This window comes from Phycodurus eques, chromosome 4 (assembly GCF_024500275.1).
Source record: "Phycodurus eques isolate BA_2022a chromosome 4, UOR_Pequ_1.1, whole genome shotgun sequence".
NCBI lineage: Eukaryota > Metazoa > Chordata > Actinopteri > Syngnathiformes > Syngnathidae > Phycodurus > Phycodurus eques.
Genome location: NC_084528.1, coordinates 28,583,981 through 28,611,807, shown reverse-complemented (window position 1 = coordinate 28,611,807; position 27,827 = coordinate 28,583,981). Strand labels below are relative to the sequence as shown.

Genomic DNA, 27,827 nt, shown 5'->3' with positions numbered 1-27,827 from the left:
AGTTGCAAAAATACAGCGCAGGTTAAATTTCTGCTGTTGCTGTCACTAACAAGTGTCAAATTTGGTTTTATCTTAGTGGAACACCTCTCATGGATGCATTTCTACACTTCTACCAACAACCGCTACAACATGTACCTGAAAGTGTCAAAAATAAAAAGATACCATTTGTTTTGAGTTGATTTAATCCTTGAGAAAAGAAATATCAAATAGAAAGCGAGGCATAAGTAAAACAAAACACACTTTGCTGTTGCATTGCAAGTAAATAAAATACCTTAATACAAAATTAAATAATCACAGTCGATAAGAATCAGTGGGGAACTCTTCAAATTCAAGCCTGAATGTGAAATTTCATAGCTAAAATATTAATTTACAGTCAAATTACAAATTTATGCTGCCTGGAAACATTAACATACATCACAGGGATAACTTTAAAAAAAATAATAATAATAAAAACCAAGCATGTACTCTAAAGTGGATATTAGCGGCATATTGCAGCTCACACAGATAGCTGAGAAAAATCTACCATAATTATTAAAAAAAAAAAAAAACGTTTTGAAAACTTAACGTACTCTAAAAAAGCAACAGACAGCGACTCCTGTTGGTAAAAAGTACACAATGTGCAGTATCTCCAAGAGTGACCAAATACAATTAAGCAAGAAAACAGCATTTAAAAAGTGAAAATTGGTCTTGTTGTATCCAGTACAAGCAGTTTAGGGGAGGGGGGGAAAAAAAAAAAAAAAACATCCTTTCACTATACAGATGTGTGTAACTGCAAGACTACAAGAGACTAAAACCCTGAATCGCATTTTTCTGATATTAACAGTTGTGTGCACTGTGGACCGCTACATCGCAGCATTTGCGGAAGAACATGGAAAAATACCACCTGAAAAATAACAATTATCTGGCATCAAGTGTATTGCAGATAATCCCTGATCTTATACGAGCACCCAGTGACTGTCCAGATTTGATTTGAGCACTAGAAATAAGCACTAAATTCAGCAATAATTCGGCATAGAAAGTCGATAGTATAGATTAGAACATTAGATAAGAAAAATATATAGAATGTGCACGGAATAGTTTGAAACGTGACAGGTTTAAAAGGTGACAGCTGTGGGAAAAGTTCTTCTTCTGGCTCATGTTTGGCTGAACCGACCGAGCTGAGGGGCGCAGTCCAGCTTTCTATACGTTCCCGGACTCCCACGATTGAAGAGCGGCCTGAGGAACGAAGTGCGGCGCAGGCTGCGGTAAGAAGTAGTGCACATACATCTGACGGCGATGGCGCGGCAGCAGCGGTGGATGGCCAACAACTGGGGTGAGGAACACCGGGGAGCCATGCTTGCACTGGGACCAGACTGGTACGGGTTGGTAAAAATATGGACGGCTCGCTGGACACTGGACATTGGAAAGAGGCCGCCAATACGTTAAGACATTTGCAACGCTGCCATTTATGGGCACAAATGGTACTCAATCATACACAGCCCATATTGTAAACATACCCCTTAACTCATTCACTGCCAGCCTTCCCAGTTAACATGGATATTTGACTTCTAAAGCCGTCAATGGCAGTGAATGTGTTTTAAAAGTCCAGTACTAAAAGCATGCTGTCGTGAGCATTATCACAACTTTACAGGTGAGCTAAGTTATTTAGTTATTAGTATGTGGTTGGGTACCTACTTTTGGCAGCATAGCAATACACAGCGGCATCATTAAGAACTACGAATAAAATGTATGCCCTTGAGGTGAACTGTCGTACAGTAAGTGTCTTTAGAATTACAGCAAAACCACTTTTATTGCAGGTGATACGTTCCAGACCCACCCACTATAGGTGGGGTGGGGGTAGTTTTAGCCCTCCAACACAAAGAAACTTGAACACATTGAACATTTTTTAACAAATTGCAAGCCCAAAATGTATAGAAAATACTGTACATCTTGAAGTGCCTGTGTAAATTTGCATGTGACTTTAAGACGCAAGGGCGTGAATGATAAAACGCAATATACAGTAGAGTGGGAACACTGTACAGCGGAACCTCAAATCGACGAATGTGTAGAGTGTGAACACTGTACAGCGGAACCTCAAATCGACGAATGTGTAGAGTGTGAACACTGTACAGCGGAACCTCAAATCGACGAATGTATTCCATTCCATGACGGCTTTATGCATCGAAATATTTGCAAACCGAGGTAATGTTTCCCTTTTGAAATGAATGGAAATGCAAGTACAGAAGACCACCGCTATTCGCAGAGGATAGTGACCAGGCCCGACAGCGAATAGCGAAAATCTGCAAGTAGTTGACGCTCATTACCATTGCCATTATTATTTATTTTTTATTCTCGAAAAACAGCAAATAAGCTGGGGTGAACTGAAAATAATGCATTTACTTTGTAAACCGAATTGTTCATAAACCAAGTCTTTCGTAAACAGAGGTTCCGCTGTACTGTTTCATCTTTGGCCCAAGTTAAAGTCTCAAGTACGCTTGCAAAAAGGGGAACAACGTACCAAGTGCCTGCCGTATTTGAATTGATTTGATCCACCTCCATGGCATTTCTGAATTCTGGGAACCATCGTAATCTTGAAAGTGTCATCCTGCGCTGGCTGCTCTGTCACCCGCGTCTTTTTTCCTTGCTCTTCTTCCATCTCTCCGTCCTTTGCCGCCTCCTCCTCTGTGTCGCTGGACACGGCCGAACCGCAATCGGAAGATGTAGCAGAGTGATAGTCGGAGGTGTCGTGGTTGGTCGAGTCCACGGGGGAATCCTCCTGTCCTTTCTTCGCACCGTCCTCGTCCTCCTCTTCTCCTGTGAAACAGGCTATTGAGAATGGAGAGCTGTTCTCTCTGGATCTGCGGAAGATGATGAAACGTTGATTCATCGCGTATTGAATTGCTTGATGACGACACGTTCAAACTCCCAGACAGTGACTCACCTGGCGTACACCTCTAGTGGGTCGATCCACACGGTAACCTCCGGGGGAAGACAGAGATCACCGAGTGTGAGCTCACTCTCCTCACAGGCTTTTAGGAGCACCTCATCATTGGGTGCTCCGGCATTTATTCGGATGCACCTGCAAAAAAATTCAAAATTAAATTTCAAATAAAACTGAACAGTGGTTAGGTACACTAAACGAGTGTAAATATTACAGTGATCATCTAGTTCATAGATTTTATTTTATTTTTTTCCATGTACACAGAATACAGGCACGTCCGTGTGCCTTGGGTGTAGTACCACATCGTGCCACGACATGCCAGGCAGTCAGAGATGCAGTATAATTCCTTGTGTGTTTTTTGGACATACTTGGCAAATAAAGAGGATTCTGATTCTGATTAACAGCAAAAAAAAAAAAAAACCTTGTTTTACTGTTTTAATATTGGTTGTTCTCACAAAGTATTGTTGTATGCTCTTTTTGTATGCGTTGCTGCTCTGTGTGTGTTGAAGTAAATGTGTGAGGTTTATAATTACTGTAACATCTATGCTAATTTTCATAAGCGCGTCGATGGAGTTTCGCACTACATGTCAACATTAAGCTACCAAACCTTTGTTAGACAGCATTAAACAGAGTTTAATTGTATAATGTTTACTGTTTTTGCTTTATGTGTCAGTTTTACAGTCAACTTCAACTGGGGGTGACAGAGCAACAGCTTGAAGCAAGCCCACTTTGCCTCTTATTTGGAGAGCAGGCGCTAAGGAATACTTTTAAAATGTGTGTTTTCAAAAGTTAAAGCGTGTTTAAAGTAGGTGCAATGGTTAACTGACAACTAATCAAAATAATCGATAACAATTTTTGATAATCGATTAATCGTTTAGAGATACCCTTAACTTAAAATTCTCAAAATCCTCAGAATTTCAACCTCTCCATAGTAAATATAAATAATTATATTTATAATAATATTAAAGCAAACTATTATTATCTTTGTGTTTCATCAAAATAAGACATTTGCAAATATCAAGACAGTAATCCCCTCTCCCCTCTAGCATGACAACCATGTCATACGTCAAAGTTAATGAAACGGCATGGAAAATTCTGATTATAGTGACCAAAATGATCACTGATATCAATCTTACAAGATAAAAGGCCAAAATAAATAGAAACAACGTCACATGCAGAAGGCTCATTCACCTGAACGCCTGGCCCTTGCTCGGGCAGTCTGGGTACCAGTGGCCATCGTACTTGTCGCACAAGAGCCGCTGCAGCTTCTCGGCAAACAACTGCGCTTTGGCTTCGTCCAGCTTGCCGCGCGCCACAACGAGCCGCTTGAAAAAGTTGACTCCGGCCTTCACCTCTCTTTTCATGGTGCCTGTGCAGACAAATGAGAAATCACTGCACTGACAACGCGACAATGTGGGGGAGCGAGAACTTTTATCAGCGATAAGAAACAGTTGCCAATGAGCTGTATGTTGTTAGTTTTTTTTTTTTACATTTAACAGACACTTTATTAAGTACACAATCAAATACATGATTTATCGTAACATTATGTTTATTATTGTGCTGTTAGTTTGCAACGGGAGAGAATTAACTTAGGCCTATGATAAAGTAAATCAGAACTCAGCATTATGACTTTCATCAAGGCACCCTTTTTCAAACAAATGCGTTTCTTCACATAAATCTTGCAATGGCCTGTTAAGTGTACAGTAATCCGAAAAGAGAAGTGGACATCTTACAGCTGCAGCCGAACGCTGGCAAAAGCCAAACAACAGTTCATACAAGCTCGCAACAAGTATTAATATGACCTGCACGTTGAGCTGGTTGTTTATCTTCAGATAGTGTGTCCGTGTGAAGAGGGTGCCAGTGTCAGCTTGACCGGGGGAGAGGAACACGTCGATGGGGAGAGAAAAAAAAAAAAAAAAAAAAAAAAAAAAAAACGGCCAAGGCAACTCCAGCTGGGCTGCCAAACTGGCTGAAATAAACTGCCCATGTGGCTGACAAAGTTTTAAAAGTTATTGGAGCAGCACGCCACAAATACTTCACTCCACTAATAACGTCATCGTGTGTTAAGTTGTGATCGAAAACTACAGAGTAACCTGCAAAGTCGACGACCCCTGAAAGTCGTACGATTTGGATTTAAACAAAAATCTTCAGTCATTATCAGCATCACACCAGAAAGACGTCAGTAAAATCTCACGAGATTTCAGCGTATTTTGCGAGACTCAAGCTTTGGATTTTGGAGGTTTTTTGTTTTGTTTTTTTGTCACCACAGAACCGTACTGTGAAAAATGTGACGACGACCAAAGAACCAGAGAAGAAACGTAATGCGACGTACGAAAGCAGAACACGGATGACAGTTAAGAATGTTCGAGAGCAACAATGAGCCAATGACAACGCATACTGTATGCTTAATTCTATAAATTGGGAGAGCAAAGTAGCATGTGTCCAGGTTGTTTTCTTCAGCAAACTAAATACTGTACGGCCATTCCGACGAACGGCTGTTCATCTTGCCACACGGCGCTCCCGTCACTTTGTCTCTCAGTGATATTTTCACTGTTTCTCTTCATGGCTTCTCAAGTTGCAGATAAATACCGCCTTGTACTTGGTTTTATCCTGAAGTTGTGTTTATGGAACTGAAAGCAGATAAAATGTGGCTGACTAAGCATTTGAACCTGTCTGGAAAGGCCATGCGCTCAGAGACAGTTGAATTTGTTTGCATCACATACATATTTGCTAGCTAACATAATATGATACATAGCAAAGTGACACATTAAAACATAATAAGGGTTTCCAAAACTTATGGTGGGGAGAAAAAAATTGGTTTAGTGTCACTTTTTATTGGGTGGCCAATTGTCAGTTTGAAATTGTGTAAGCTTTTGTTGTTTTACCATCAAGCAGGCACACAATTTCTTAGCTCATGTTTTTGTGTTCTTTACCATTAGCGTCAAATTCATGGCAATAATGAGGTATTTTAGTTTCAGGTGAGTAAATGCACTTTTTTTTTTTTGGTGAAGAAAGCTAAAGGTGACGAGACTAAAGTTGGATTTTATTTTATTTTTTTCAAGAAATAATGCAAGATAAAAATCATCATCATATCAGAGTTTTTAACCCATTCCCTGCCAGCCGTTTTCTGAGCAGCCAGCCCCATATTGCCAGCTGTTTTAGAGCATTTTGAAATGATTTTAAGACTCACGAGATATTATGTTCTATGATTATGTATACACTGAATCTACCAAAAGAAAGGATACTCTTTTCTTTCACCAGGAAAAAAAATTGATTCTACGTTTTTCCAAACATAGGTTAGTTTTAAAAAAATACAGCCGTTTCTCCAAAAAACTGGAGAATACTAACTTTTTGTGAAAATAAACATCAGCACAACAGTGACTTATACATATGTTTTTGCTGTAGTGACACCTCTAACATCCAAACAGTGGTTTGCTTCTATAAAACAGCAAAAACAACATTTTGGGAATGGCTTTTGATAGCAAAATAATGACACAAAATAATCGTGCCTGGGTGGGTTTTTTCTCCGGGCACTCCGGTTTCCCAAAAACATGTGTGGTAGGTTGATTGAAGACTCTAAATTGAAGAGAATGGGTGAATGTGAGTGCGAATGGTTGTTTGTTTCCATGTGCCCTGCGATTGGCTGGGGAAATGGGATGGACGGATATATATATACAGACACACACACACACACACTCACACTGTGTAAAATGCCCCAACTTGTCGGACTTCGAACTTGTGGCCATTTTCACCCTCATAATCTCAAGTCTAAAGTGCTTCCATCTACTGGCGTCCGTTTGTCATTACATTTGTTTACAAGTTTGAAATTCACACACAAGCAGCGATGGCAATGGTAGTGAATGATTTAATTGGCCCAAAGTTAGGGTAGAGGGGATCAATTTGTTTATTATGTTTGTTTTATGCGTAGGGCTGCAACTTCTTGACTTAATTTATTGTAAATGTGTGTTGTATATCACCAAACTCTTATTTATCGATTTGATTAATTCGACTCATAATGTTCATAGTGTTTGATCTAATCAGAAGTTGACCCCACAAAAAACGCTTCCTCGACAGAAAAGAATTGCGTTTCCAAAATGCACACAGTGTTGACCGACCGGTGGCCTACTGCCTTTATCACAGACTCTGGAGATAACATTGGGATCATACAAAGCGCTTCCTCTTCTGAAGAAACGTGGAACAGCATCATTCCTCATCGCTGAATTCAGGTGACAACTGCCCCCGGAGAATTTGAGACTGACTATTTGGATTGTGGTTAATTAAGCTCGGATGACACGCAACAAAGTAGCTAGTTATGTCCCACAAAAGGCGAACACAGCAACAAAGCAGCAGAGGCATAAAGGCTGTGTGTAACACGTTGCAGCGTTGGGATGGCCGCCAAGAGAAGCAAAACTCCACAGATATTAATACTTATGCTATTTTGTTTGTTAGTGAGGACGATGGGAAGGGAAATGTTAAATTCGGCTTTTTGTGACAGTACGGGAAAAACCCCTCGGTGGAAACTCAAGTGGATGTCAGGACGAAATCAATGTGACAACTGTTAACTACACTAACAATTGTAACAATTCGTAACAAAACAAAACAAAAAAAAGAACAAAGTATTACAACTAATAACTCAACATAGGGGGAATGTTTTGTACTCACGTTAACGCTGCTTAGTAGCCACTTGGTAATAATGATGATGAGAACTCCGAAAGTTGAGCCGTTATTCTTCAAAGAAATAAAAAGATGACCGTGACGTCAACGCGCCGTTGAGTAGTTCAAAGTGTCTGCTCCGTGTGAAAATCCAGTCGACGTGTCGTATCGCGGGCTGCTCCTGCGTGGAGTTATTGTGCTCGGCATTGGCACATGTTGCTTCCTTGTTCTTTCTCGTCCGCGTCGCCGCTGCTGCTGGATGCCGCAAGCGACATGCAACGTTACCGTCAGTTGTGTGTGACTCACAGACTTCCTGTTAACGAGCGCTCATGAACGCACGCTGACTGGCTCAAGCCCCGCCCCCGCCACACCATATAAGGGCAAACAGGTAACTGCCACTGGTTGCCCAGAGGCTAATGGCGAATGACGAAATGAGCTGCTGCGACGCTGCCACTCTCCGTGGTCTCTCTGTTAAGTGTCCGTTTATCAAAGAAGCCTGTTAAGGACACCGTTCGACCAAGCAACAACTCGGGACAGCTTCCTGGTGTTACTGTGTCAAGTTTGTATACTTTTATACGGCTATGCTAAACTAAACTGCTACCGTGCCGTGGTAGACTGAGATGGTTATTGACCAAAAACGAACGTGGAGGCAGAATTTTGAACATTTGGCTTTTGTTTGATTGTATGCAAACTCCAGCCCCCCGTTTTTGAAGCATAAATGTGTTACAATACATTACTGTAGCCTATTTTACAACGTGGCCCTCCAGATAATGACGGTGACGTCATCAGTTTCGAGTGACGCTGATTGGCGTCCAAGTAGAGGTGTCACCATTAATCGACAACTAATCCATCATCAAAGTAACTGACAACTATTTTGATAACCGATTCTTTTAACTTAAGTGTCCAAATAGTTTGATTTCAGCCTCTCAATATTAAATATTTTCTGATTTCTGTAGTCCCTCATGAAAGTGGACTGATAATATTCATAAGAAAGACATTTGCAAACATCTACTGTTACTTCGGAAAACAATGATCAACGATTCCTCCCCCCCATTTACTGACATGTTGTGGACCAAGCCAGTGGCTGAATCATATTCAATTCATAGAAATAATAATTGTCAGTTCAATCTGTCACGAAAAAAAAGGTATTTTGCACCCGTAGTATGAATAACATGGATTTTAACCTGAAGCAGCGATCAAACTAGTAGCCATTTGTATTAATCAGTACCCAATAAGTAGCTTTAGATGTTCCCAATCTTCTCACAACAATCTTATTCAATCATCTTCAATTATAGTTTGAGAGTCTTTGTTGTTTAAATGCCTTAAGCACAACACTGGTTTGGGACTTTGTTTTTTGTTTCTTGTTTTTTTTAGGGCCTCATGCTTATCTCAGCGCTGTGCCACACAGTTCCACTTTACAAGCCTGGCGCTCTTTAGACTGCAGACATCCAGCCATAACAACGTGAGTCAGTTGAAGGCCGATAATGTGGACATGAATACCCACCATGACGGCGTCACAGACTGACAAGACTGTTGCTCTTAACTCAATACATACATTAGCTGATCATATTTAAGGATGCTTATCTGAACCTCAGTTCTCTATGCGATTTTTTTGGGGGGTTTTCTTTTTTGTTTTTTTTCGGGGGGGGAGGGGTCTTAATTTGTGTTAGTGCATAGTTATTCATCCACACATGCCAACATTAAACATCTTACCTTTTAAAATGTGAGAGATCGCAGTAGATGATGAGGGGGGGGGAATCCCGGAGTGAATGTTTACTGCTCAGTGTGTGCAAAATACAAAGTAGAAGAAGAGAGAGTAGAGCTAGAGGAAGCTATGCTAACTGTCAGCTTATCTGAAAACTATTGCAGTCGCAAACTCTTTTCCTTTTCTATTGTGATGAATGACTTGGAAGGCACCTTAAGCAAATACTCAACACAACCAGTTGCTCCTGTATTTGCTTCTGGAGGCCAGCACGAGCTTCAGTTTGCTTCCTAATTGGTTTTTCTCCTGGCCTACGGCCTCAAATTTGTTCCAATTAATCAATGGTTGTAGCCCACTTAAACAGTATAGAAAATGGATTAAATATGCACTTTTAACAACCAGTGTTCAGTTTACTTCTTTAGTTCTTAGTATTTTACAAATATTTTTTATTTTTGTAATTTTAGGAACTTTATTTACACACAAAGCATACAATTGTAGATGTCATTTGACAATTAGAATGCAAAAATAGTATACAACTTCAACAAATTAACACATTTACATCATAACACAAGGAGAGATTACAGAGGATAGAAAAACAGTGTCGCACAATTAGTCAGCATGTACTTACTGTATGTCAACAATGCATCGCAACCAGGTTTACGTTGTGATGCTTTTTTCATGGTGGCCACTAGAGTGCAGCCTTGTATCTCATCACAATTGGATCCAATTATGTGTGAAATGAACATATCAAATATGTTAAATACAACCCCAATTCCAATGACGTTGGGATGTTGTGTTAAACATAAAAAAAAAACAGAATACAGTGATATGTAATTGAATACACTACAAAGACAAGCTATTTAATGTTCAAACTGATAAACTTGATTGTTTTTAGTAAATAATCATTAACTTAGAATTTTATGGCTGCAACACGGTTCCAAAAAAGCTGGGACAGGGTCATGTTTACCACTGTGTTACATCACCTTTTAACAACATTCAATAAACGTTTGGAAACTGAGGACACTCACTTCTTTCCCATTTTTGGTTGATGTACAGCTTCAGCTGTTCAACAGTCCGGAGTCTCCGTTGTCGTATTTTACGCTTCATAATGCGCCACAGTGGGAGACAGGTCTGGACTGCAGGCAGGCCAGTCTAGTACCCACACTCTTTTACTACGAAGCCACGCTGTTGTAATACGTGCAGAATGTGGTTTGTCATTGTCTTGCTGAAATAAGCAGGGGCGTCCGTGAAAAAGACGTTGCTTGGATGGCAGCATATGTTTCTCCAAAACCTGTATTTACCTTTCAGCATTAATGGTGCCTTCGCAGATGTGTAAGTTACCCATACCATTGGCACTAACACAGCCCCATACCATCACAGATGCTGGCTTTTGAACGTTGCGTCCATACCAGTCCGGATGGTTCGTTTCCTCTTTGGCCTGGAGGACAGGACGTCCGCAATTTCCAAAAACAATTTGAAATGTGGACTCGTCGGACCACAGAACACTTTTCCACTTTACATCAGTCCATCTGAGATGAGCTCGGCCCAGAGAAGCCAGCGGCGTTTCTGGGTGGTGTTGATAAATGGCTTTTGCTTTGCATAGTCGAGTTTCAAGTTGCACTTACGGATGTAGCGCCGAACAGTATTTACTGACATTGGTTTTCTGAAGTGTTCCTGAGCCCATGTGGTGATATCCTTTACACATTGATGTCGATTTTTGATGCGGTGCCGCCTGAGGGATCGAAGGTCACGGGCATCCAATGTTGGTTTTCGGCCTTGCCGCTTACATGCAGTGATTTCTCCAGATTCTCTGAACATTTTGATGATATTATGGACCGTAGATGATGAAATCCCGAAATTCCTTGCAATTGTACGTTGAGGAACATTGTCCTTAAACGGTTCGACTATTTTGTCACGCAGTTGTTCACAAAGAGGTGAACCTCGCCCCATATTTGCTTGTGAATGACTGAGCAATTCAGGGAAGCTCCTTTTCTACCCAATCATGGCACCCGCCTGTTCCTAATTAGCCTGTTCACCTGTGGGATGTTCCAAACAGGTGTTTGATGAGCATTCCTCAACTTTCTCAGTAGTTTTTGCCACCTGTCCCAGCTTTTTTGGAACGTGTTGCAGCCATAAAATTCTCAGTTAACGATTATTTGCAAAAAAAATTAATATCTTGTCTATGTAGTCTATTCAATTAAATATAGGTTGAACATGATTTGCAAATGATTGTATTCTGTTTTTATTTATGTTTAACACAACGTGCCAACTTCATTGGAATTGGGGTTGTAAAAGCAGGAACATTAAAATGGCATTTACTGCTTCATGTGTCGGTATGAGCTGTCATCTTGTGATTTTTGTAACCTCAAATATCAAGATGTATGTGTTACTATATAAAATGTTTTAGTTTTCGAAGATGTCAATTTGTGTCGTATATTTTTATTCATCCATAATATATTTTTACTACATATTACTTTCAGGAATTTAATAATTCGACATCTGAACTGAATGCTTCAACTACTATGCCTGATTTCTCTCCATCTTTCTATTTACTGTTATTTAATTATTTTACAATGACCGACCCATTAGTCTAATTTCCTCTTTTGGTTTTTCATTTGCTTCTCTTAGCATTCTGTCTTTGCTTTTTATTATTTATTTATTTTTTTACTTATTTCTTCTCTTAGCATTCTGTCTTTGCTTTTTATTATTTATTTATTTTTTTACTTATTTCCACAGAGGTTTCTATGTGGTCATTTTTAGTGCAGGTATTATTTGACAGTCTGTAATTTCTCTCTGGATTATTCTTAACTGCCGCCTCCACCTAATCACACTCGCTTGGCCCAGATGCCAAGTCAACAGTAAATTACAACTGACTTTTTTGTGGGATATTAGAGATGGAAGCGGGCATATGTGGGGAATTAGAGGCGAGGGATACAAGATGTTGTAAAGCATGGTTGTGGAAACTTTTTCATCATCCCTTCAGGGCCATATTAAATGTATTTTGTAAAAATAAATCATACAAAATATAATAAATATGTATTATTATATGTTATGAGGCTGCACGGTGGCTGACTGGTTAGAGCGTCAGCCTCACAGTTCTGAGGACCTGGGTTCAATCCCCGGCCCAGCCTGTGTGGAGTTTGCATGTTCTCCCCGTTCCTGCGTGGGTTTTCTCCGGGCACTCCGGTTTCCTCCCACATCCCAAAAACATGCATTAATTGGAGACTCTAAATTGCCCGTAGGTGTGAATGTGAGTGCGAATGGTTGTTTGTTTCTATGTGCCCTGTGATTGGCTGGCAACCAGTTCAGGGTGTACCCCGCCTCCTGCCCGATGATAGCTGGGATAGGCTCCAGCACGCCCGCGACCCTAGCGAGGAGAAGCGGCTCAGAAAATGGATGGATGGATGGATGGATATGTTATGAGCAGTTGTGGGTTTTTATAACAGTTTCCACGAGGTTTCATTTGTTCTCAGAATTGCACTGTGGGCCAAATGGCCAGCCCACCAGTTCTTCAATTGTACCACTGGAGGCCCTTCCTGTTATTAACTGTAACACTGATTACATTACAGTCTTTAAACAAGCACTTAAATTCCTCTAAGCGTCACAGGTCGTTTGGTTCATTTATCAGTGTATTTATGTGCTTGTTTTCCAAGATGTGCATCATCTTGCTCAATTGATTACTCCCTATTGGTATGGCATTTGTGCTTCTCCAACACATTATGCTGCGAGCGAGGAGCAATCAAAGTACGTGTGATTTCAACACATTTTTCACAAACGGACATGTGTGGTTGATATTCGAGCAAGCAGCTGGAGTCTGAACACGTCTGGAGCCAGGAGTGCAGGCCACACGCGCAAACCACATGCAGCCTGCTTTGCCTTTAAAACATATTGATTTCTCTCTTTCACGGAGAGCTTAATGCCATCGATCGGTCAGGCCATTTCAAGATTAGTGTAAGCATTCCTTGCCCTAAGTCACATGCCGCCTCTTTCCCTCAGGTAATGACTGACCTTGAGCCTGGGACCGGTTTGTCTGCCTGCCGAAGTGTTCAGTCCCTCTACTCTGGCCCCCTAATGTGGTCAACATGCCTGTGCCGTGCTCACGAAAGGTATGAACCGATTAAACTAACACCTCCTCCTTTGACCTTTAGCATCCTCTCTCCTCCTCTTCTTCCACCGCACTGTGGATCGATACCTAGTTGTATTTGCTATGCATTAAACCACTGCTCTCATTTCACATTTGGGGGGGGGGAACTATACTATACTTGGCATGGACCCTTGCAGACAAACCAGAAAGGAAGATTTTTTTTTTGTTAAATACACATTGTACATTTTAGGATGAGTTTCATGATGCTAAAGGAAACATGGGTTTCATCATGAACAGTCATCGTGCAATGTTGCAGATTAAAGTGGATGGCATTTCAGTTACAACTGCTTCGTTTTTATTTACACGCGATGAAAACATACGATATTGTTAAAGTGATTTTGCTAAAAGGACTAAATTAATTATGTTCTCAATGTAAACATTTTCTTTTTTTTTTCTTAAACATCAGTAAATTTCCAAGTTTCCCACAGAATTATTTAATATTGTTTTAGATTCTCAGAATGTAAATCCAATGTTACGATGTTTTCTCAGCAGATAAGACGGCGTTAAATCAACCGCAATATCAATATAAACCAGCAAGCAGGCTCTTTCTCACTCAATGGAATGTGGCTTGTGGCTTTTTCATTGCCTATATTTCATTCCCACTCCTTGCTTTGGTCTCATCAAAATGCAGAATGTATTACAGATCCACTCAGCTTCAAAGAGGGCTGGTAAGGAACCAAACAAACATGAAAAGAATAACACATTGTTTACACAGGAAATAAATCACATCTTGAGGGATCACACGAGTGCGACAACCAGTCCCCATCCTTGAGGTTCCAACCAAAGAATATTTTACTTAGCTATTATTCTGTATTTGGAGTAGCATGCGGTGCTTGTGTGGGTTGTGATAGGAGTGATAGACTTGGGATGTGGGACTCAGCCCTCATTTAATTTCCAAGACAATTACGCATCTGTACTGCTTTGTCTGCATCTTGCACAGTGAAAAACCTTGTTCACACCGGTATCAGGTACAGGCACAGATAGACTCCTGATGGTGTTAAAGCACATGCTCTTTTGCCCTGGATGGGGAAAGGTGCAAAGAGTTTTTGTATTCATCAGCTACTGAAGGGGAGTTAGTTTACTTGGGTTTTTCCGTGCTGCAGGCTGGGCGAAGACGCTCACCAGCTTTAACGTGCGGGGAACGGAGCCGGCACCAGCCTCTCAATCGATCGGCAAAGAGAAGCCTAGGCAGCCCACAGTGGCCAGCCAGGTCGCCTCTCGGCGCCAAAATGAAGCATATAAACCTAGTCGAACCGGACCTTTCACATTCACATGAACTCAAGTATTGTACTTCCGTTCAAATTCCAGTCCAATAAGTGCAATTTGTGAAATAAAAATCATCTATTTAAATACACCCTAGACATGTTGTTGCATTTACGGCACTTACATTTTTGGAAAGGCCTATAAACACAGAAAACAATACAAACACATTTAAACACATAATAAATTGAGAGAGCGCAAGAGCAATGGACGACACACAACTATTGTACAAACAGTATAAAAAATAGAGTAATATCTGAAATCAAGATCTGCAATATAGTGAGACCGCGAAGTATGAATGGTGGTGCTAGCTGTCAATCAAGAAGCTGATTTGGGCTCAATGTTAATGCTCTAAACAATGCTAACAGCAAAGCACGGTAATTCTCTTAAACTCTCCCGCCGCACACCAATCAACGTGACTTCACTGAACGCTGCCGAACTGCCATGCAGGGTGCGGGGTTGTGTAGTTTCGCCTTAGTTATCCCTTCTCATTAATTAGTACCCAGAAGTCGCTCTCTGTTTCGAACGGGTTGGTGAATGCAACATCACTCCCTCTCGTGTGATGTTGTTTAATTGTTTTTTTATTCGGTTTTGTTGAATCATTATACAAAAGCAAATAAATACATATAATCAGGTAAGAAAGACTAATTGGAAAAACACTATTTTGCATTATTCGATTAATTGATGGAATGAGCGATAGAACAATAAATTCTAAAAATATTCGATAGCGGCAACCCTAATAACGGCCAATAAGAAATGCCATGTTGTGATAAATTGATCTTTCACACCATAAAGCGAGATCCAGCCAGCTGCTGCAAAGCTGTTCCTACACAGTAAAAGCAGTATACTGTATATGTAGTGCTTAACAATATTACTATTAATAAAAAAAACTATTTTTATAACGTCATAAGTACCTGTGGCTAAAAAGCAAAGTGTGGTAAGTCTCCGGCATCGACATGCACGAGTGGAGTCAATGAATGGGGCTATCATTGTCAGTAACCTTTCAAATATCCACACTGTCCTTTATTCTTGCCCCCCCATCCCTAAAAAAAAATACAGTCTAGTTCATGTGAAACCTCAAAATATTGTGCCAATAAGAACACCAAGGGTCACAGTTTTTCCTTTGCAGCACATTGGTAGATATGCAGCAGGGAGTTACCGACCTTAATTGGTTTGCGATTGTTCAATTTAGTGTCCGCCGAATTGTACGTGGCATGATCTGTGCCAAAAAGTCCAAAGTAGACAAACATAGATGTGCGTTATAAGTGTAGCATGATCTTCATTGATTTTTGTGTGTGGTGCGGGGGGGCTCTTAGGGAATCCTGTCTTTCTTACCTCTGCTTCAGCTTTGCGAGATCATTGGAAGATCCTTACTAGAAAAAACTATGCCATGACTAGCCAGATCCACATCCACATTACACTAGCCACCTGAGACCCTACATGCTCATTACATGTATGCCTCTCAGACCCATGATACTTCACTTTTTTAAACTTTGACCTATGAGCCACATTTGGGAACACTGCGGCCACTATCTTGTGGTCGTATCACAACATTACACCCATTTCAGTGAAAATAAAATGGTGGCAATATCTGCAAAAGACTTCTACAGGAAAATTGAGAACGGTAAAACCCTAAACAAAATTTTCAGAATGAAATCAGTATTTGTGTACAAAAACATCTCTAGCTTGATATGAAATTCAAATTTGGCACATTTTAGTAACAGCTTCAGAGTAAAACATCAATAAATCTTATGTACTTGTTTGAGGACATTGGGATTATGTAACGGTATTGTTTGTGCCATGTGGTCAACTAAACGTGATTATTCAGTTGAATTCATTAGTTCCTTGAGTTGTAATTAATTCCTTCAAGTGGCACATCTGCTTATGCATGTAGTTAAATAAACTAATGATTTAGAAAGGTTTGCAAGTGTAAATACACGTTTCAGGGTGAAGATTATTTGCAAAATGAGCAAAGTGATTGGCTGCCACTGGATTATGTGGAGTATAGGGTTGGGCATCGTTTGAATTTGAGCGATTCCGATTCCGGTTCCTTAGTTCGATTCCAGTTCTAAACTATTCTCTGTTCCGATTATTTTAGGGTGCTGGGTCAAAAAGGTTTGCAAGGTTTATGTAAAGGGTGTCCAAATTATGAACATCCATTTTCTCAGCAGCCCGCAGCATAGACTAAAATTAACATTTGACTCTCCTTTGCACAATATAATCTCATTACAAGTGTTGCACTGAGGCGACTGGTCATTCATTTTAAGAAAGTTCAAACATACTTTTGTTTGCCGCCGGTGCCGACAGATTCTGGAAAGTGAGTCTTTTCATGAAGCGGATACTCAAAGGTTTCAGTAGACAGATGATCCCAATTACATGGGCATGTACATTCCGGCAGTATTTGCCACTAAAGCCGAATCCACTGGGAATGAAGAACTTTGTGCTGGCATCAGTGGATGGAATAGTGCTAGACTTTGAAGTCTACCAACGTTCAAAGACACTAGCTTTGCAGGTGCAGGGTTCAGAAGGATTGGGTTGAGGAACATTGGTCATCAAACGTCTCTGTGAAACTGACTGCTGATACTAAAGTGTATTGTGTCCACGTCTTCACCAGCACACAAGCTATTGATCACATGCTGAAAAATGAGGTGTACCTTACTGGTACAGTGAGGAAGAACCAGGTCTCTCAAGCAATGAAAAAGCTACCACATGAGAAAACCCTGAAACAGAAAGGAAGAGGTTTGTCAGCCACAGTAACCAGGGCAGATGGGAAAGTATGCATTGTCAAGTGGTATGAGAATCAGCCAGTTTTGTTGTTCTCCACTGTTCATGCTGAGCAGCCAGAAGACACTTGCCAGCAATGGTCCAAGAAAGAAAAAAGATGTTGTGCGTGAGTACAACTCAAAGATGGGAGGAGTTGACTTGTCAGATAGGATGATAAGCGACTACCGAATGAGTGTGCGAACAAAAAAGTGGACCATTCGCATGCTGATGCAATTCACAGATCTTGCCCTTGTCAACAGCTGGGAACTGTATCACAGAGATAACCAGGAAATTGGTAGCCCGAGTTAGGACATCATGAAGTACATCATGTTCCAGATGATGACAATGGACACCTTCCACCACCACCAGGCAAAAGGTCTCGGGTCACTCCAGTCACCCACGTCTCAGTCCACTTCATTGCGTCTCATCTCCCGGAGATGGTTGCCTTAAAAAACAAAACAAAAAAACCTGTACTTTGCAGAGAACGAGGCTGCTCTGGGTAGTCTTGTGTGCGATGCATGACACGTAATGTGTACTTCTGCCTGCAAAGTGAACGCAACTGCTTTGCAGCATTTCACAAAGGCCAATAGGGCTGTTCCAGATAGGCAGACAGACAGCCTACTGGAGGTTATGCTTGTTAGAGGAAGCTAGTTAGATAAAGCTACAGATTAAAGGCTGGTCAAGAAAAGTAATTGACTACTTTTTTGGTGTAGTTTCTTTCTGGAAAGATGTGTTCAGACACTGAGTGCTGGGATACTTTCATTGTTGAATTGCAATGTTCAGGGCTTTGTATAAACAGCTTGTTGCACTGTTGCTGTTTGCATTAATGTTTACATTTTGAAATTAACTGTTCTATTCTTTTTTGACCAATAGTTTCTTTTTGCGTCATACAGTAAGATCGACCCATTGTACTCATCTGAGGACATTGACCGCTTATTGTTGGAAGCTAAAAGTTTGTATGCACACCAACTGGGCCATTGTGGTTCCAAAGAGCAAATGTATTCTTTTTATGGTATGGTTAGCCAACTGTCCATATAAGGACATAATTTTCTGCAAAAAAACACTTTCTGTACACAAATCAAGTTTAGTTATTGTACTTATTAGGTCTTAGTTATCCCGAATAGCAAAGAGAAATAAAAAATGCCCACCAGACAAAAGCTCTGGTCTCAAGAGGCTATTATTGTTAACACCCTATAATTGTATCACACTTAACATTTTGAGAGTCTTTACAGAATGTATGTCTAAGTAGAGGCCACATATATCAAGCAGAACAATTGAACATATGCAAGCCTGTGCAAGAGGAGCGGTGCGAGGCGGGTCAGTTTACAGTCTGCCCTTGTTGTCCTCTGAATCTTTCCGGATCTCCTGACTGGCCTGCTCCTTTCTCCACCATCCAATGTGAGCGGGTAATGTGAGCGGGTAAGGTCACTCTCTCAACTTTTATTCACCCTTTTTTATTTTTTTAACAATTATTATTCTTTTTTTTTTTTGACAAATGCTTAAAAGCAAAAATCTTGACCCCAAGCATGAGTAAAATGCATTATTTTGAATCATGCCAACAGTTGCTATGGAGATGTTTTTGCAGATCTGTTCAGTGGTCTGACATTAACCTTGCACTCTCCTCTTGACGTGTTGGACGCTACAAACCCACTTTATTCGTCCCAATCAATATTTCAGCAGCAGTCCTCAAACGCATTAGGCAGCCCATTAACATTGATGCAGCCCTTAAAATAGCAAAAGAACGCATGTTCTCATTAGGATATCATTGTGCTGATTGTGGCGCACATGTTGGAGTTCAGTGTACAGTATTCGGAAATGCCGTTACATGTGACACGAGAGGCTGCCCTGGCCTTGAACCACCAGTTACAAACCTTTCCCTTCCCCCATCTGCATTTCTCCCTCTGCCCCTTTTTGTTCCTCTGTGCTTTCTCTATCTGCCTCTCCCTCACTCATGCACACACACACACACACACTCCTGCAAGCTGAGTGTCTTTCCTGTATGCTAGGGGGCCAGCAGAGGGGAAGTACACCGAGAAAGAACAGCCCTCGGAGTTCAAGTGCACAGGCTTAAAGACACAGCTGGCTCTGACAAAGGAGAATATAACAAAGGGAAACAAAACAGCCACAGAAAGGGAAAAAGAATGACCTGTTGACGAGGTTCCTTGGTACATAGTATGTGGATCATATCAGAGAAAAAAGGTGGGAAATTCAAAAATACTTGGAACAAGAAAAATTTAGAAAATGTCTCCTCCCCTTTTCCTTTCCACATATTCCCTCCCACCTTCCTTTCTCTGAATCGCCGTCCCTCCTTCTCGCGTCTCCTTCATTCCTACCATGCACACACACACACGCACACATTTACACGCTCACACGCACATACACACGAGGCGATTGATGCCTTCTTCCTCCTTCCCTTTTCTCAGCTCCAGCTCTTTGCACCTCCTGAGACTTTGGTGGCACCGGAGAGGAACCGGTTTTGCAAAGCTGAAGCCTATGCCGTCCCAGCAGCACCTCTGCCAGCCCACTAGTTTACCGCACACGGCGGCTAAAATGTGAAGAGTGAATTGGCGCAAAGGCTGGAGGGAAAACAGAAACGCAAGCCTGCTAGTTAACAGGGACAGCACGAACTCCCGAGTGGACCGAGTGGGAGGAACCAAGTGGTTGAAAAAGCTGGACAAGGTAAAAGTATTAACTTGCTCTCTTGAAGTTGTTTAACAAGCAAACACATTGTGGTTTTATGTCAAGTTCTTTGTTGTCTCTTGTCTATGCGGAGCATGGGTTTTGTAGTTTGTAAAGGAAATGTTCCTGCTTCCCACTCAAGCAAAAACATTTTGCCTCCAAGCTTCTCCTGTATTCCCACCATGGATTTTATCTCCCGTATTTGCCAAACAGTTTAAGGTGTAGCCAGGTCATCCCGCTACTAGCCAAAGGCTGATTTTAAGGCCCATTAGATTGCTGAATGGTGAAGAGCAGCAGGTCAGGTACTCTATTTCGTGCAGTTGTTAAAATGCTGTTAAATTCATTTAAATCTATGTAGATTCTATCATTGAGAGGAGGAGTTTGGCGAAATTAGCTTTTATCTAACTGTTTCAAAGGTGATGTTAAGAATTTGAATAATTTATCCGTCATGCTTCCCACACAGTGACACATTGTACACGTAATTTTGCCTGCTTTCAAAATGTGTTCCCACATTCAGTCCTCTGTGTACCCACACCTCTTAGTACCTGTGTGATTGTGTCCGTGCACCTCTCACCTCGTCCACTCTCACCTCCCTGTGTGTTCCCAGCCTCTATTGTGTCCGTTTCTCTCCTCCACATGTGCACTGTTTCAATCCAGTCTCTCTATCTCCATGGAGACCAGTTTACAGCTCTCAGGCCTTGAACTTCACCGTGACTGCATGCAAATTGACAAAGATGCCCCGCTTGTCTCCCTGCCAGGGAGCGGCGTTCAGCTTGAGGGCAGAAAATCGCAGAGGCTGACTTGATGTTACCCGTGCATTATTTCAGGTCTTTTTGAGACAATTTTTAAAAATTCAAATCGGATATCTAACTTGAGATTTTATGGCTTATTTTTTTAACCTTTATTTATCCAGACAAATGGCAATTTATAGGTTTAAGTAAATATATAGGTAAGATTTAGCAAGAAGCTGTCTGAAGAGATTTTTTTTCATTAGCACCTGCAAGTTACTCAGATTTTAACATTAGTCATATTCATGACTGTTCATGAAAGAACACAATAGCTTAATTTATCTTAAGCAATATTACATGATGACATTTAATATTTTGACGTTTCAATGTATAGTGGTTAGACAGTTGTAGTAATTCGCAGTAGAACAGTAACAGTCAAGAGACAAAGAAAACTAGTAAACCTTCACTTTATCTAGTACTGTGTTGAAAACAGATATGGGATTGACTAATACTATTCGCGTTTTACGTTTTGAAGGCAGTACTGAGAATTTCGAGAGTTGAATACTGTACTGTTCTGCCATTCTTGCCTCGTAGAATTTGTATGACTGCAGTATTTGGATATATAACTGCTCCAGGGTGAAAGTTAATTGTATCGATCTAACATAAGCTCTTAAACACAACTATTCTCTGAGGTGCAGATAGCTTAAACAATTAATAAATTTCATAATTGATGAAAAAATGGATTACCAAAATCAATAGCAACATCCCAGTTTAGATGACCGTACTTCTAAATGTGGTTTTGTGTCTGTGACCATTATAACGCATGGTTGCTTACTCATTGGTAACAGTACTGCAATAATACACACTAGGAAAAAAAAGCTAACTTGAAAACATCTTGGCAGAGACATTTTCCTTTGTTGTTTGAGAAAACGAAGGGTCTAAAGCTGTCCTTGAAGTTTTTTTTATGCTAACTTCTATTCATATTCAATAAAAGAGCAAATCAAGATGCATGGAATTAGAGCTTACTTCAATTAGACCTTTGACACTTCATGAGGCACTGTTTCAAGTTTACCTGGTACATGCTCAGTCAACTCATTTGACCATGTCATAAAAACATCTCAAATATTTCATCAAAGATTTGAAAGGCATTCCCATCTCCGTGTGGGCCAAACATCTCTTCAACAACTAGTGAAGGTAAATCTTGACTCGCGTTTCTTCAAGGTTTCTTGCTGTTAAAACGGTGCTTTTCCTCCACACTGTTGCGAAGTTCTTTGTAAATATTTGTGAAGTATGGCCTTCGATGTCCTCACTGGGAACAAAGCATTTGGTATCTTTAGCAGATTGAAAATGGTATGAGTATGCTTCTTTTGATACGGTACTTACAGCGTACAAGCATATGAGAAACCTCCGCTGAATCGTACTGACTACTTACTGACAGAAATAATTGATTACGCCAGCCACAAATATATGTTGTTTTCACCACATTTGGCTTGAAATTTCCGTTAATGGATCTGTGACGTTTCAACAACAGCGTGCCAAAATGTTGTGTGATTTCCCCTGTGTGATGAAACACAACTCGGTCTTCACAATCAATTATGCAGTCCTGGTCTACACATGATCCAGTATGCAGCGAGAGCGAGAGAATAGTGCACCATGTGACCATCCACGATGGATGTGCTAAAGCTCTCTCACGGTCTGAGTGTGTTATATTCCCTCTGGACTAAGTGTTCCAGTTGCATTTGTGTCGCTGCTCTAGGACGCAGGGTTGAAATGGGGCTGCACTGGGAGAGCTCCATCTGGATACCCACAGGGCTTTCCTACTTGATAAGCACAGTTTCCCTCAGCTAGACTGAAAACTAAGATTAATAACCAGGTTGAAATTCAGTTTTTCCTCCAACATTGTTCTGGCATTTGATGATGTACTCATTTATGGCATGGGGAATGTTTCCTTGTATAGAGACTCATACTAAAAGTATATGTTATTATCTCTTCATGTCATTTACTCTTGTCTAAAAGCCACCTTTCAAAGGCTTAGTACTGCACTTGTGGCTCATAGGCCAAATTTGTGACTGGTGCTTTCTTTTAAACGAAAACAATCAAAACTTATGTCAGGGTATAGCAAACTTGCAGAACTGTTGATGCATATCATTTTTTTTTTTTTTTTTTTTACATCATTCATGGAAAGAGTTCATATCTTTGTTTTTATTATCTACGACAAGATGAAAGGTATGAAACATGCTCCTCTTGATGAAGTTAAATCTCCAAGGATTTAAATCTTTCACTGTCAGATGATAAATGGATTTAATCCTCAAATGGGCGGCATCCATTTCTGCCTCTCAGAGAGTCAGACGGCTTTGACAAAGAGGTGAAATACGTTCCCCGTGGTTTTCGTGCATCTTAGCCAGTGAAATAACTTTTTCGCCATCCTAGATTAAACCGAATCTCTTCACTCCAGCATCGTAGTGCGGTATCACAGAAATAATGCCGTGCACCTGACTACGGCACATTGTCCTTCGCCTCTTTTTGGCCTCTCTTTGGCTCAGACGTGCTGCTCAAGTAAGATGGAGGGATGGCTAGTGTCCCCACCCACCAACACTCGGGGACATGATGTACTGTCTGAAAAATGGTGGTAATAAGTCTGAAAGGAAACACTTTCACTTTGTCTCGCATCATTAATCTGTGCAAATATTTTCATTTGTAGGTGTTTCAGAATCAGAATCATCTTTATTTGCCAAGTATGTCCAAAACACACAAGGAATTTGTCTCCGGTAGTTGGTGCCGCTCTATTACAACAGACAGTCAATTTACAGAACACTTTGGAGACATAAAGACATTGACAAAAAACAATTGTGCAAAAAGTTGCAGAGTCCTCTAGCACTTAGAGCAGTTCGAATGACTAATATTGCAATAGTCCGGTGCAATGACCATTGTGCAAAGGGCGCTGAGACTTCAAGGAGTGTATGCGGTTTAAAGTGACGAGTAGTGCGATCATCTGGGACAATGTTGGTTGTGTGTTTATTCATTTGTGTCCAGCCTATCTTGTACTGCATTTCCTTACTACTTCCTCAGAATTGAAAACTTTCTGCACTGACATGTACAGGAAGCATCTTTGTAGAAAAACTGTATACCGTGTGAGCATGTTCTCATAAAAGATGCAATAGCATGTGTAATTGCGTGTCTGCCATTATTCCAGCGTTTACTATGGGTGGCATCTTAACAATCACATCATCAACCAATGGTTATGGTAGTTATCGCAGCATATGCGGGTCGTCCGCCAACCTGTTTTCCTGGTTTGGACATGTGACGTTCGCAACGAAAGTGTGAGAACTGTTGTGACGTTAATTTTGACAAATGGGGGTACTACGTACAACATAGTCTTTAGTTCCCATTTTGAATGTCCAACTATGAAAAATAGTCCTGTTCGAAGGGCTGAGTGGTGACTTTGTGCATTTAGCTGGAGACAGAGGTGGTCACCTGAGGGTTAATAGCTGTAGACTGGTGCAAAGTTTTTGAAAGTCTGCAGTGAGAATTTATTCTTTTTGTCTCTTCCAGCACCCTCTATCACTATTTTTACCTGACTTGTTCTTGATGCATGGCTTTTTCCTTTCACCAGTTGTCTTCTAAAATCTCCAATCCTCCTCTCAGGTTCTATAGATCACGCTCAAACAGTTTAAGAGTAACTGCTTTTGAGAGTTGGAGAAATAGTTGGTTATTTGGACGATATTTTGCTCTTGGGTGTAATTGCCTTCTTCGTACATAAGTAGTATATAGTATTTTTTATTTGTGGAATAGTTTTTTGACAGAGTGGGGCATCTTTGGTATCATGGTCTGTCCTGTGTTGAAATGCAGATTGAGGGTATTATTCCTCGCAGTTCTGTGAGAAATGGTGTCACAAAAGTGGTGGTTAGCCATAAAGCCATGTGGTGAACGAATGCGATGTCTGAACACTAGAATGACACCAGTGATTTATTTTTTTTGTTTTTTTTGGAAGAGGTTTTTTTGACAGGGTGTGCTGTCATTGTGCATGTCATCGGTTATTTTCATTTCGTTCAGCATGTAGAGAAAATTGTCCCCACAGAACCACATTCCTGCTGTCTTCAGCATCATATCTTTCCTGTTCAGAATAAGGATCAAACACCATTTTTAAGTATTTTTTTTTTCCATCCACTGTCTCATCTTGTCTATTAAATTAGACAATTAGCTTTGGCTTGTAAGAAGATCACTCACCAACACTGCTCACGATTTAAAAAAAATAAAAATAAATAAATAAATTATTTTGCAGTGTGGCGTAAACATTTTAATTGCGCAGTGAGTTGGATTGGCAGTTTGGCTCTGGAGCTGGAGTGGCCACGTCTCAACCGTGAGGCTGCAGGTTAGTTCCCTCACATCTCCATGCCCTTGAGCTAGATACTGAAACGCCTTGCACTAAAAACCGCATCATCAGTGTGTGAATGAGCCATTTACTTTCCTCCCACTGCACCATACACCATCATCATTGTAGTAATGAGGTGCCATTTGTTAAAGACCATTTTGGTGCTTTGAATTTAGAAAGACTCTCTATAAATGAAATCCATTTACCATTTATCCTTGCTGTGTCGTCAGTCCTTTTGCAGGCTAATTGAGCCAGTTGCTTGAGGTTATGAGTGTTCTTCGGGTGCTCATTTGCCATAATGCTCACCGTGTACTTGGTAACAAGCGGTCTTGGAGACTATACCATCTGACACTGGGAGAGAGGCAAATTATACACTGCACAGATTACCAGTCAGTCACAAGGCTGGTATTTAGATACAGACAACCATTCAAATGTAATTTCACCTCTCGGCAGTTCAAAGTCTCCAAATTGTGCATGTGTTTGGTCAGTTGGAGGAGCCTGGCAAGAAGAAGAGAGAAAAATCCATTCTTTGAACATTTCTTGCTTTCAGCAATTAGATTTTTTGCCCGTAAACTGCGCGGTCAATTGTGTGTTTTTTTTTTTTTTTTTTTTTTAAATGCTTGTCTGGATTTGTTTGATTTGGACTGTTGATAGTGGAGAATAATCTATTAAGTTGATTCTTCTTCACTTAGAGTTGAAGTAGCCGTTCATTTGTCCAGATGAAACGCAATGTGAGAACAGCATATTAATGACAACCATCAAAATAAATATATATTTATTTAGTATTTGCAAGCAACAGTATGGTTTCATGCCTAGAAAGAGTACCACAGATGCATTATTTGCCTTGAGGATGTTGATGGAAAAGTACAGAGAAGGTCAGAAGGAGCTACATTGCGTCTTTGTAAATCTAGAGAAAGCCTATGACAGAGTACCCAGAGAGGAACTGTGGTACTGCATGCGGAAGTCTGGAGTGGCAGAGAAGTATGTTAGAATAATACAGGACATGTACGAGGGCACCAGAACAGTAGTGGGGTGTGCTGTAGGTGTGACAGACAAATTTAAGGTCGAGGTGGGACTGCATCAGGGATCAGCCCTGAGCCCCTTCCTGTTTGGAGTGGTGATGGATAGGCTGACAGATGAGGTTAGACTGGAATCCCCGTAGACCATGATGTTTGCAGATGACATTGTGATCTGCAGTGAAAGCAGGGAGCAGGTGGAGGAACAGTTAGAAAGATTGAGGCATACACTGGAAAGCAGAGGAATGAAGATTCGCCGAAGTAAGACAGAATATATGTGCATGAATGAGAGGAGTGGTGGGGGAAGAGTGAGGCTACAGGGAAAAGAGATGGCAAGGGTGGAGGACTTTAAATGCTTGGGGTCAACAGTCCAGAGCAATGGTGAATGTGGTCAGGAAGTGAAGAAATGGGTCCAAGCAGGTTGGAATGGGTGGAGGAAGGTATCAGGTCTGTTATGTGACAGAAGAGTCTCTGCTAGGATAAAGGGCAAAGTTTATAAAACAGTGGTGAGGCCAGCCATGAAGCATAGCTGGAGGTGGCGGAACTCTGAGTAACCAGGTTGGATAAAATTAGAAATGAACTCATCAGAGGGACAAGGTTCGATGTTTTGGAGACAAAGTTAGAGAGAGGAAACTTAGATGGTTTGGACACGTCCAGAGCAGAGAGAGTCAGTATATTGGTAGAAGGATGATGAGGATGGAGCTGCCAGGCAAGAGAGCTAGAGGAAGACCAAAGAGAAGGTTGATGGATGTCATGAGGTAAGACATGAGGGCAGTTGGTGTTCGAGAGGAGGATGCAGGAGATAGGCTTGCATGGAAAAGGATGATGTGCTGTGGCGAATCCAAAAGGGATAAGCAGAAAGGAAAAGAAATATAAGAAGATAGATATATATATATATATATATATGGTCAAATTGTTCTCTTTAAAGTCTTGCAGCTTCTAAAATGTGCATTGAATGTGAAATTAACGTTCATAGTTTATCATTCTGAACATCAACTCATCTTACATGGCATTGTGTACAATGCTCTCCATTATGTGAAGCACATGCTCTCCAATGGCAGAAGTGACATCTGCCTGTGTGCCACCTCTCTGGTGCCAGACATGGAGGGGGAAGAGAAGGAGGCGGACACAGTGTGAAGAAGAAAGATGAAGGCAGACAGAAGTAAAGTGTCTGTGACTGAGATCCAATTGTTGGAAAGGAGGAGAAGAGCAAAGGGGAAAGAAAAAATTTGTTTCTTGGGCCATTATCTGCTCATTGAATCGTGACCTCCACCATCTTTATCAAAATGAGTTTTCTGGTGTGCAACTTTCTGTGGACTAACCCACAAGTTTACTTTCTGTATTTTCGTTTTAATACCCATTGTAAAAAGATTCTGTATGTCCTACCAGGTTTCATCTGAAGGTGATCCCTTTAATCCTGTAAAGATACTAGATCATAGCACTTAACATGGTTAGTTAAAATGTAAGTGTTTAAGCCTGGGTTGAGGTCTGCTCTTGTTAGTACATACTTAGGTCACTTTCACAGCTCTTTTGTACCAAAGCACAGTCTGATTGTAAATGACCTTGTGGTAAATAAACAATGGTTCATAG

General features: G+C 40.8%; 2 protein-coding genes across 7 annotated transcripts in view; one reads left to right on the top strand and one right to left on the bottom strand.

Annotated features, from left to right (window-relative positions):
- Positions 1–174: 174 nt before the first annotated feature.
- si:dkey-79d12.5 (maternal B9.15 protein) lies at positions 175–7,875 on the bottom strand. The gene is made up of 5 exons (XM_061675059.1): positions 7,583–7,875; positions 4,112–4,289; positions 2,921–3,058; positions 2,498–2,837; positions 175–1,392 (listed from the first exon to the last, which is right to left on the bottom strand). Exons 2-5 carry the CDS (start codon positions 4,282–4,284, stop codon positions 1,180–1,182), a joined length of 864 nt encoding a protein of 287 aa, XP_061531043.1. The 5' UTR covers positions 4,285–4,289; positions 7,583–7,875; the 3' UTR covers positions 175–1,179.
- Positions 7,876–7,997: 122 nt separating this feature from the next.
- Positions 7,998–27,827, top strand: part of spaca6 (sperm acrosome associated 6) — a 49,910-nt gene continuing 30,080 nt past the window's right edge. For 5 of the 6 annotated variants that reach the window (XM_061675058.1, XM_061675051.1, XM_061675053.1 and 2 more), the window contains exons 1-4: positions 7,998–8,132; positions 8,948–9,035; positions 13,272–13,381; positions 19,866–20,121. The gene's annotated coding sequence lies outside the window, so the exon portion shown is untranslated. Of the gene's footprint in view, positions 8,133–8,873; positions 9,036–13,271; positions 13,382–19,865; positions 20,122–27,827 lie in introns of those variants that run through there. The other variant, XM_061675052.1, reaches the window with a different exon arrangement.

Excerpts from the sequence above, each read along its gene's own strand:
- si:dkey-79d12.5 (XM_061675059.1), bottom strand. The coding sequence starts at position 4,284 with ATGAAAAGAGAGGTGAAGGCCGGAGTCAACTTTTTCAAGCGGCTCGTT. Across the intron at positions 3,059-4,111 it reads AGCAAGGGCCAGGCGTTCAG|GTGCATCCGAATAAATGCCG; the intron begins GTGAATGAGCCT and ends ATTTTTTTGCAG. Across the intron at positions 1,393-2,497 it reads TCAAATACGGCAGGCACTTG|TGTCCAGCGAGCCGTCCATA; the intron begins GTACGTTGTTCC and ends TCCAATGTCCAG.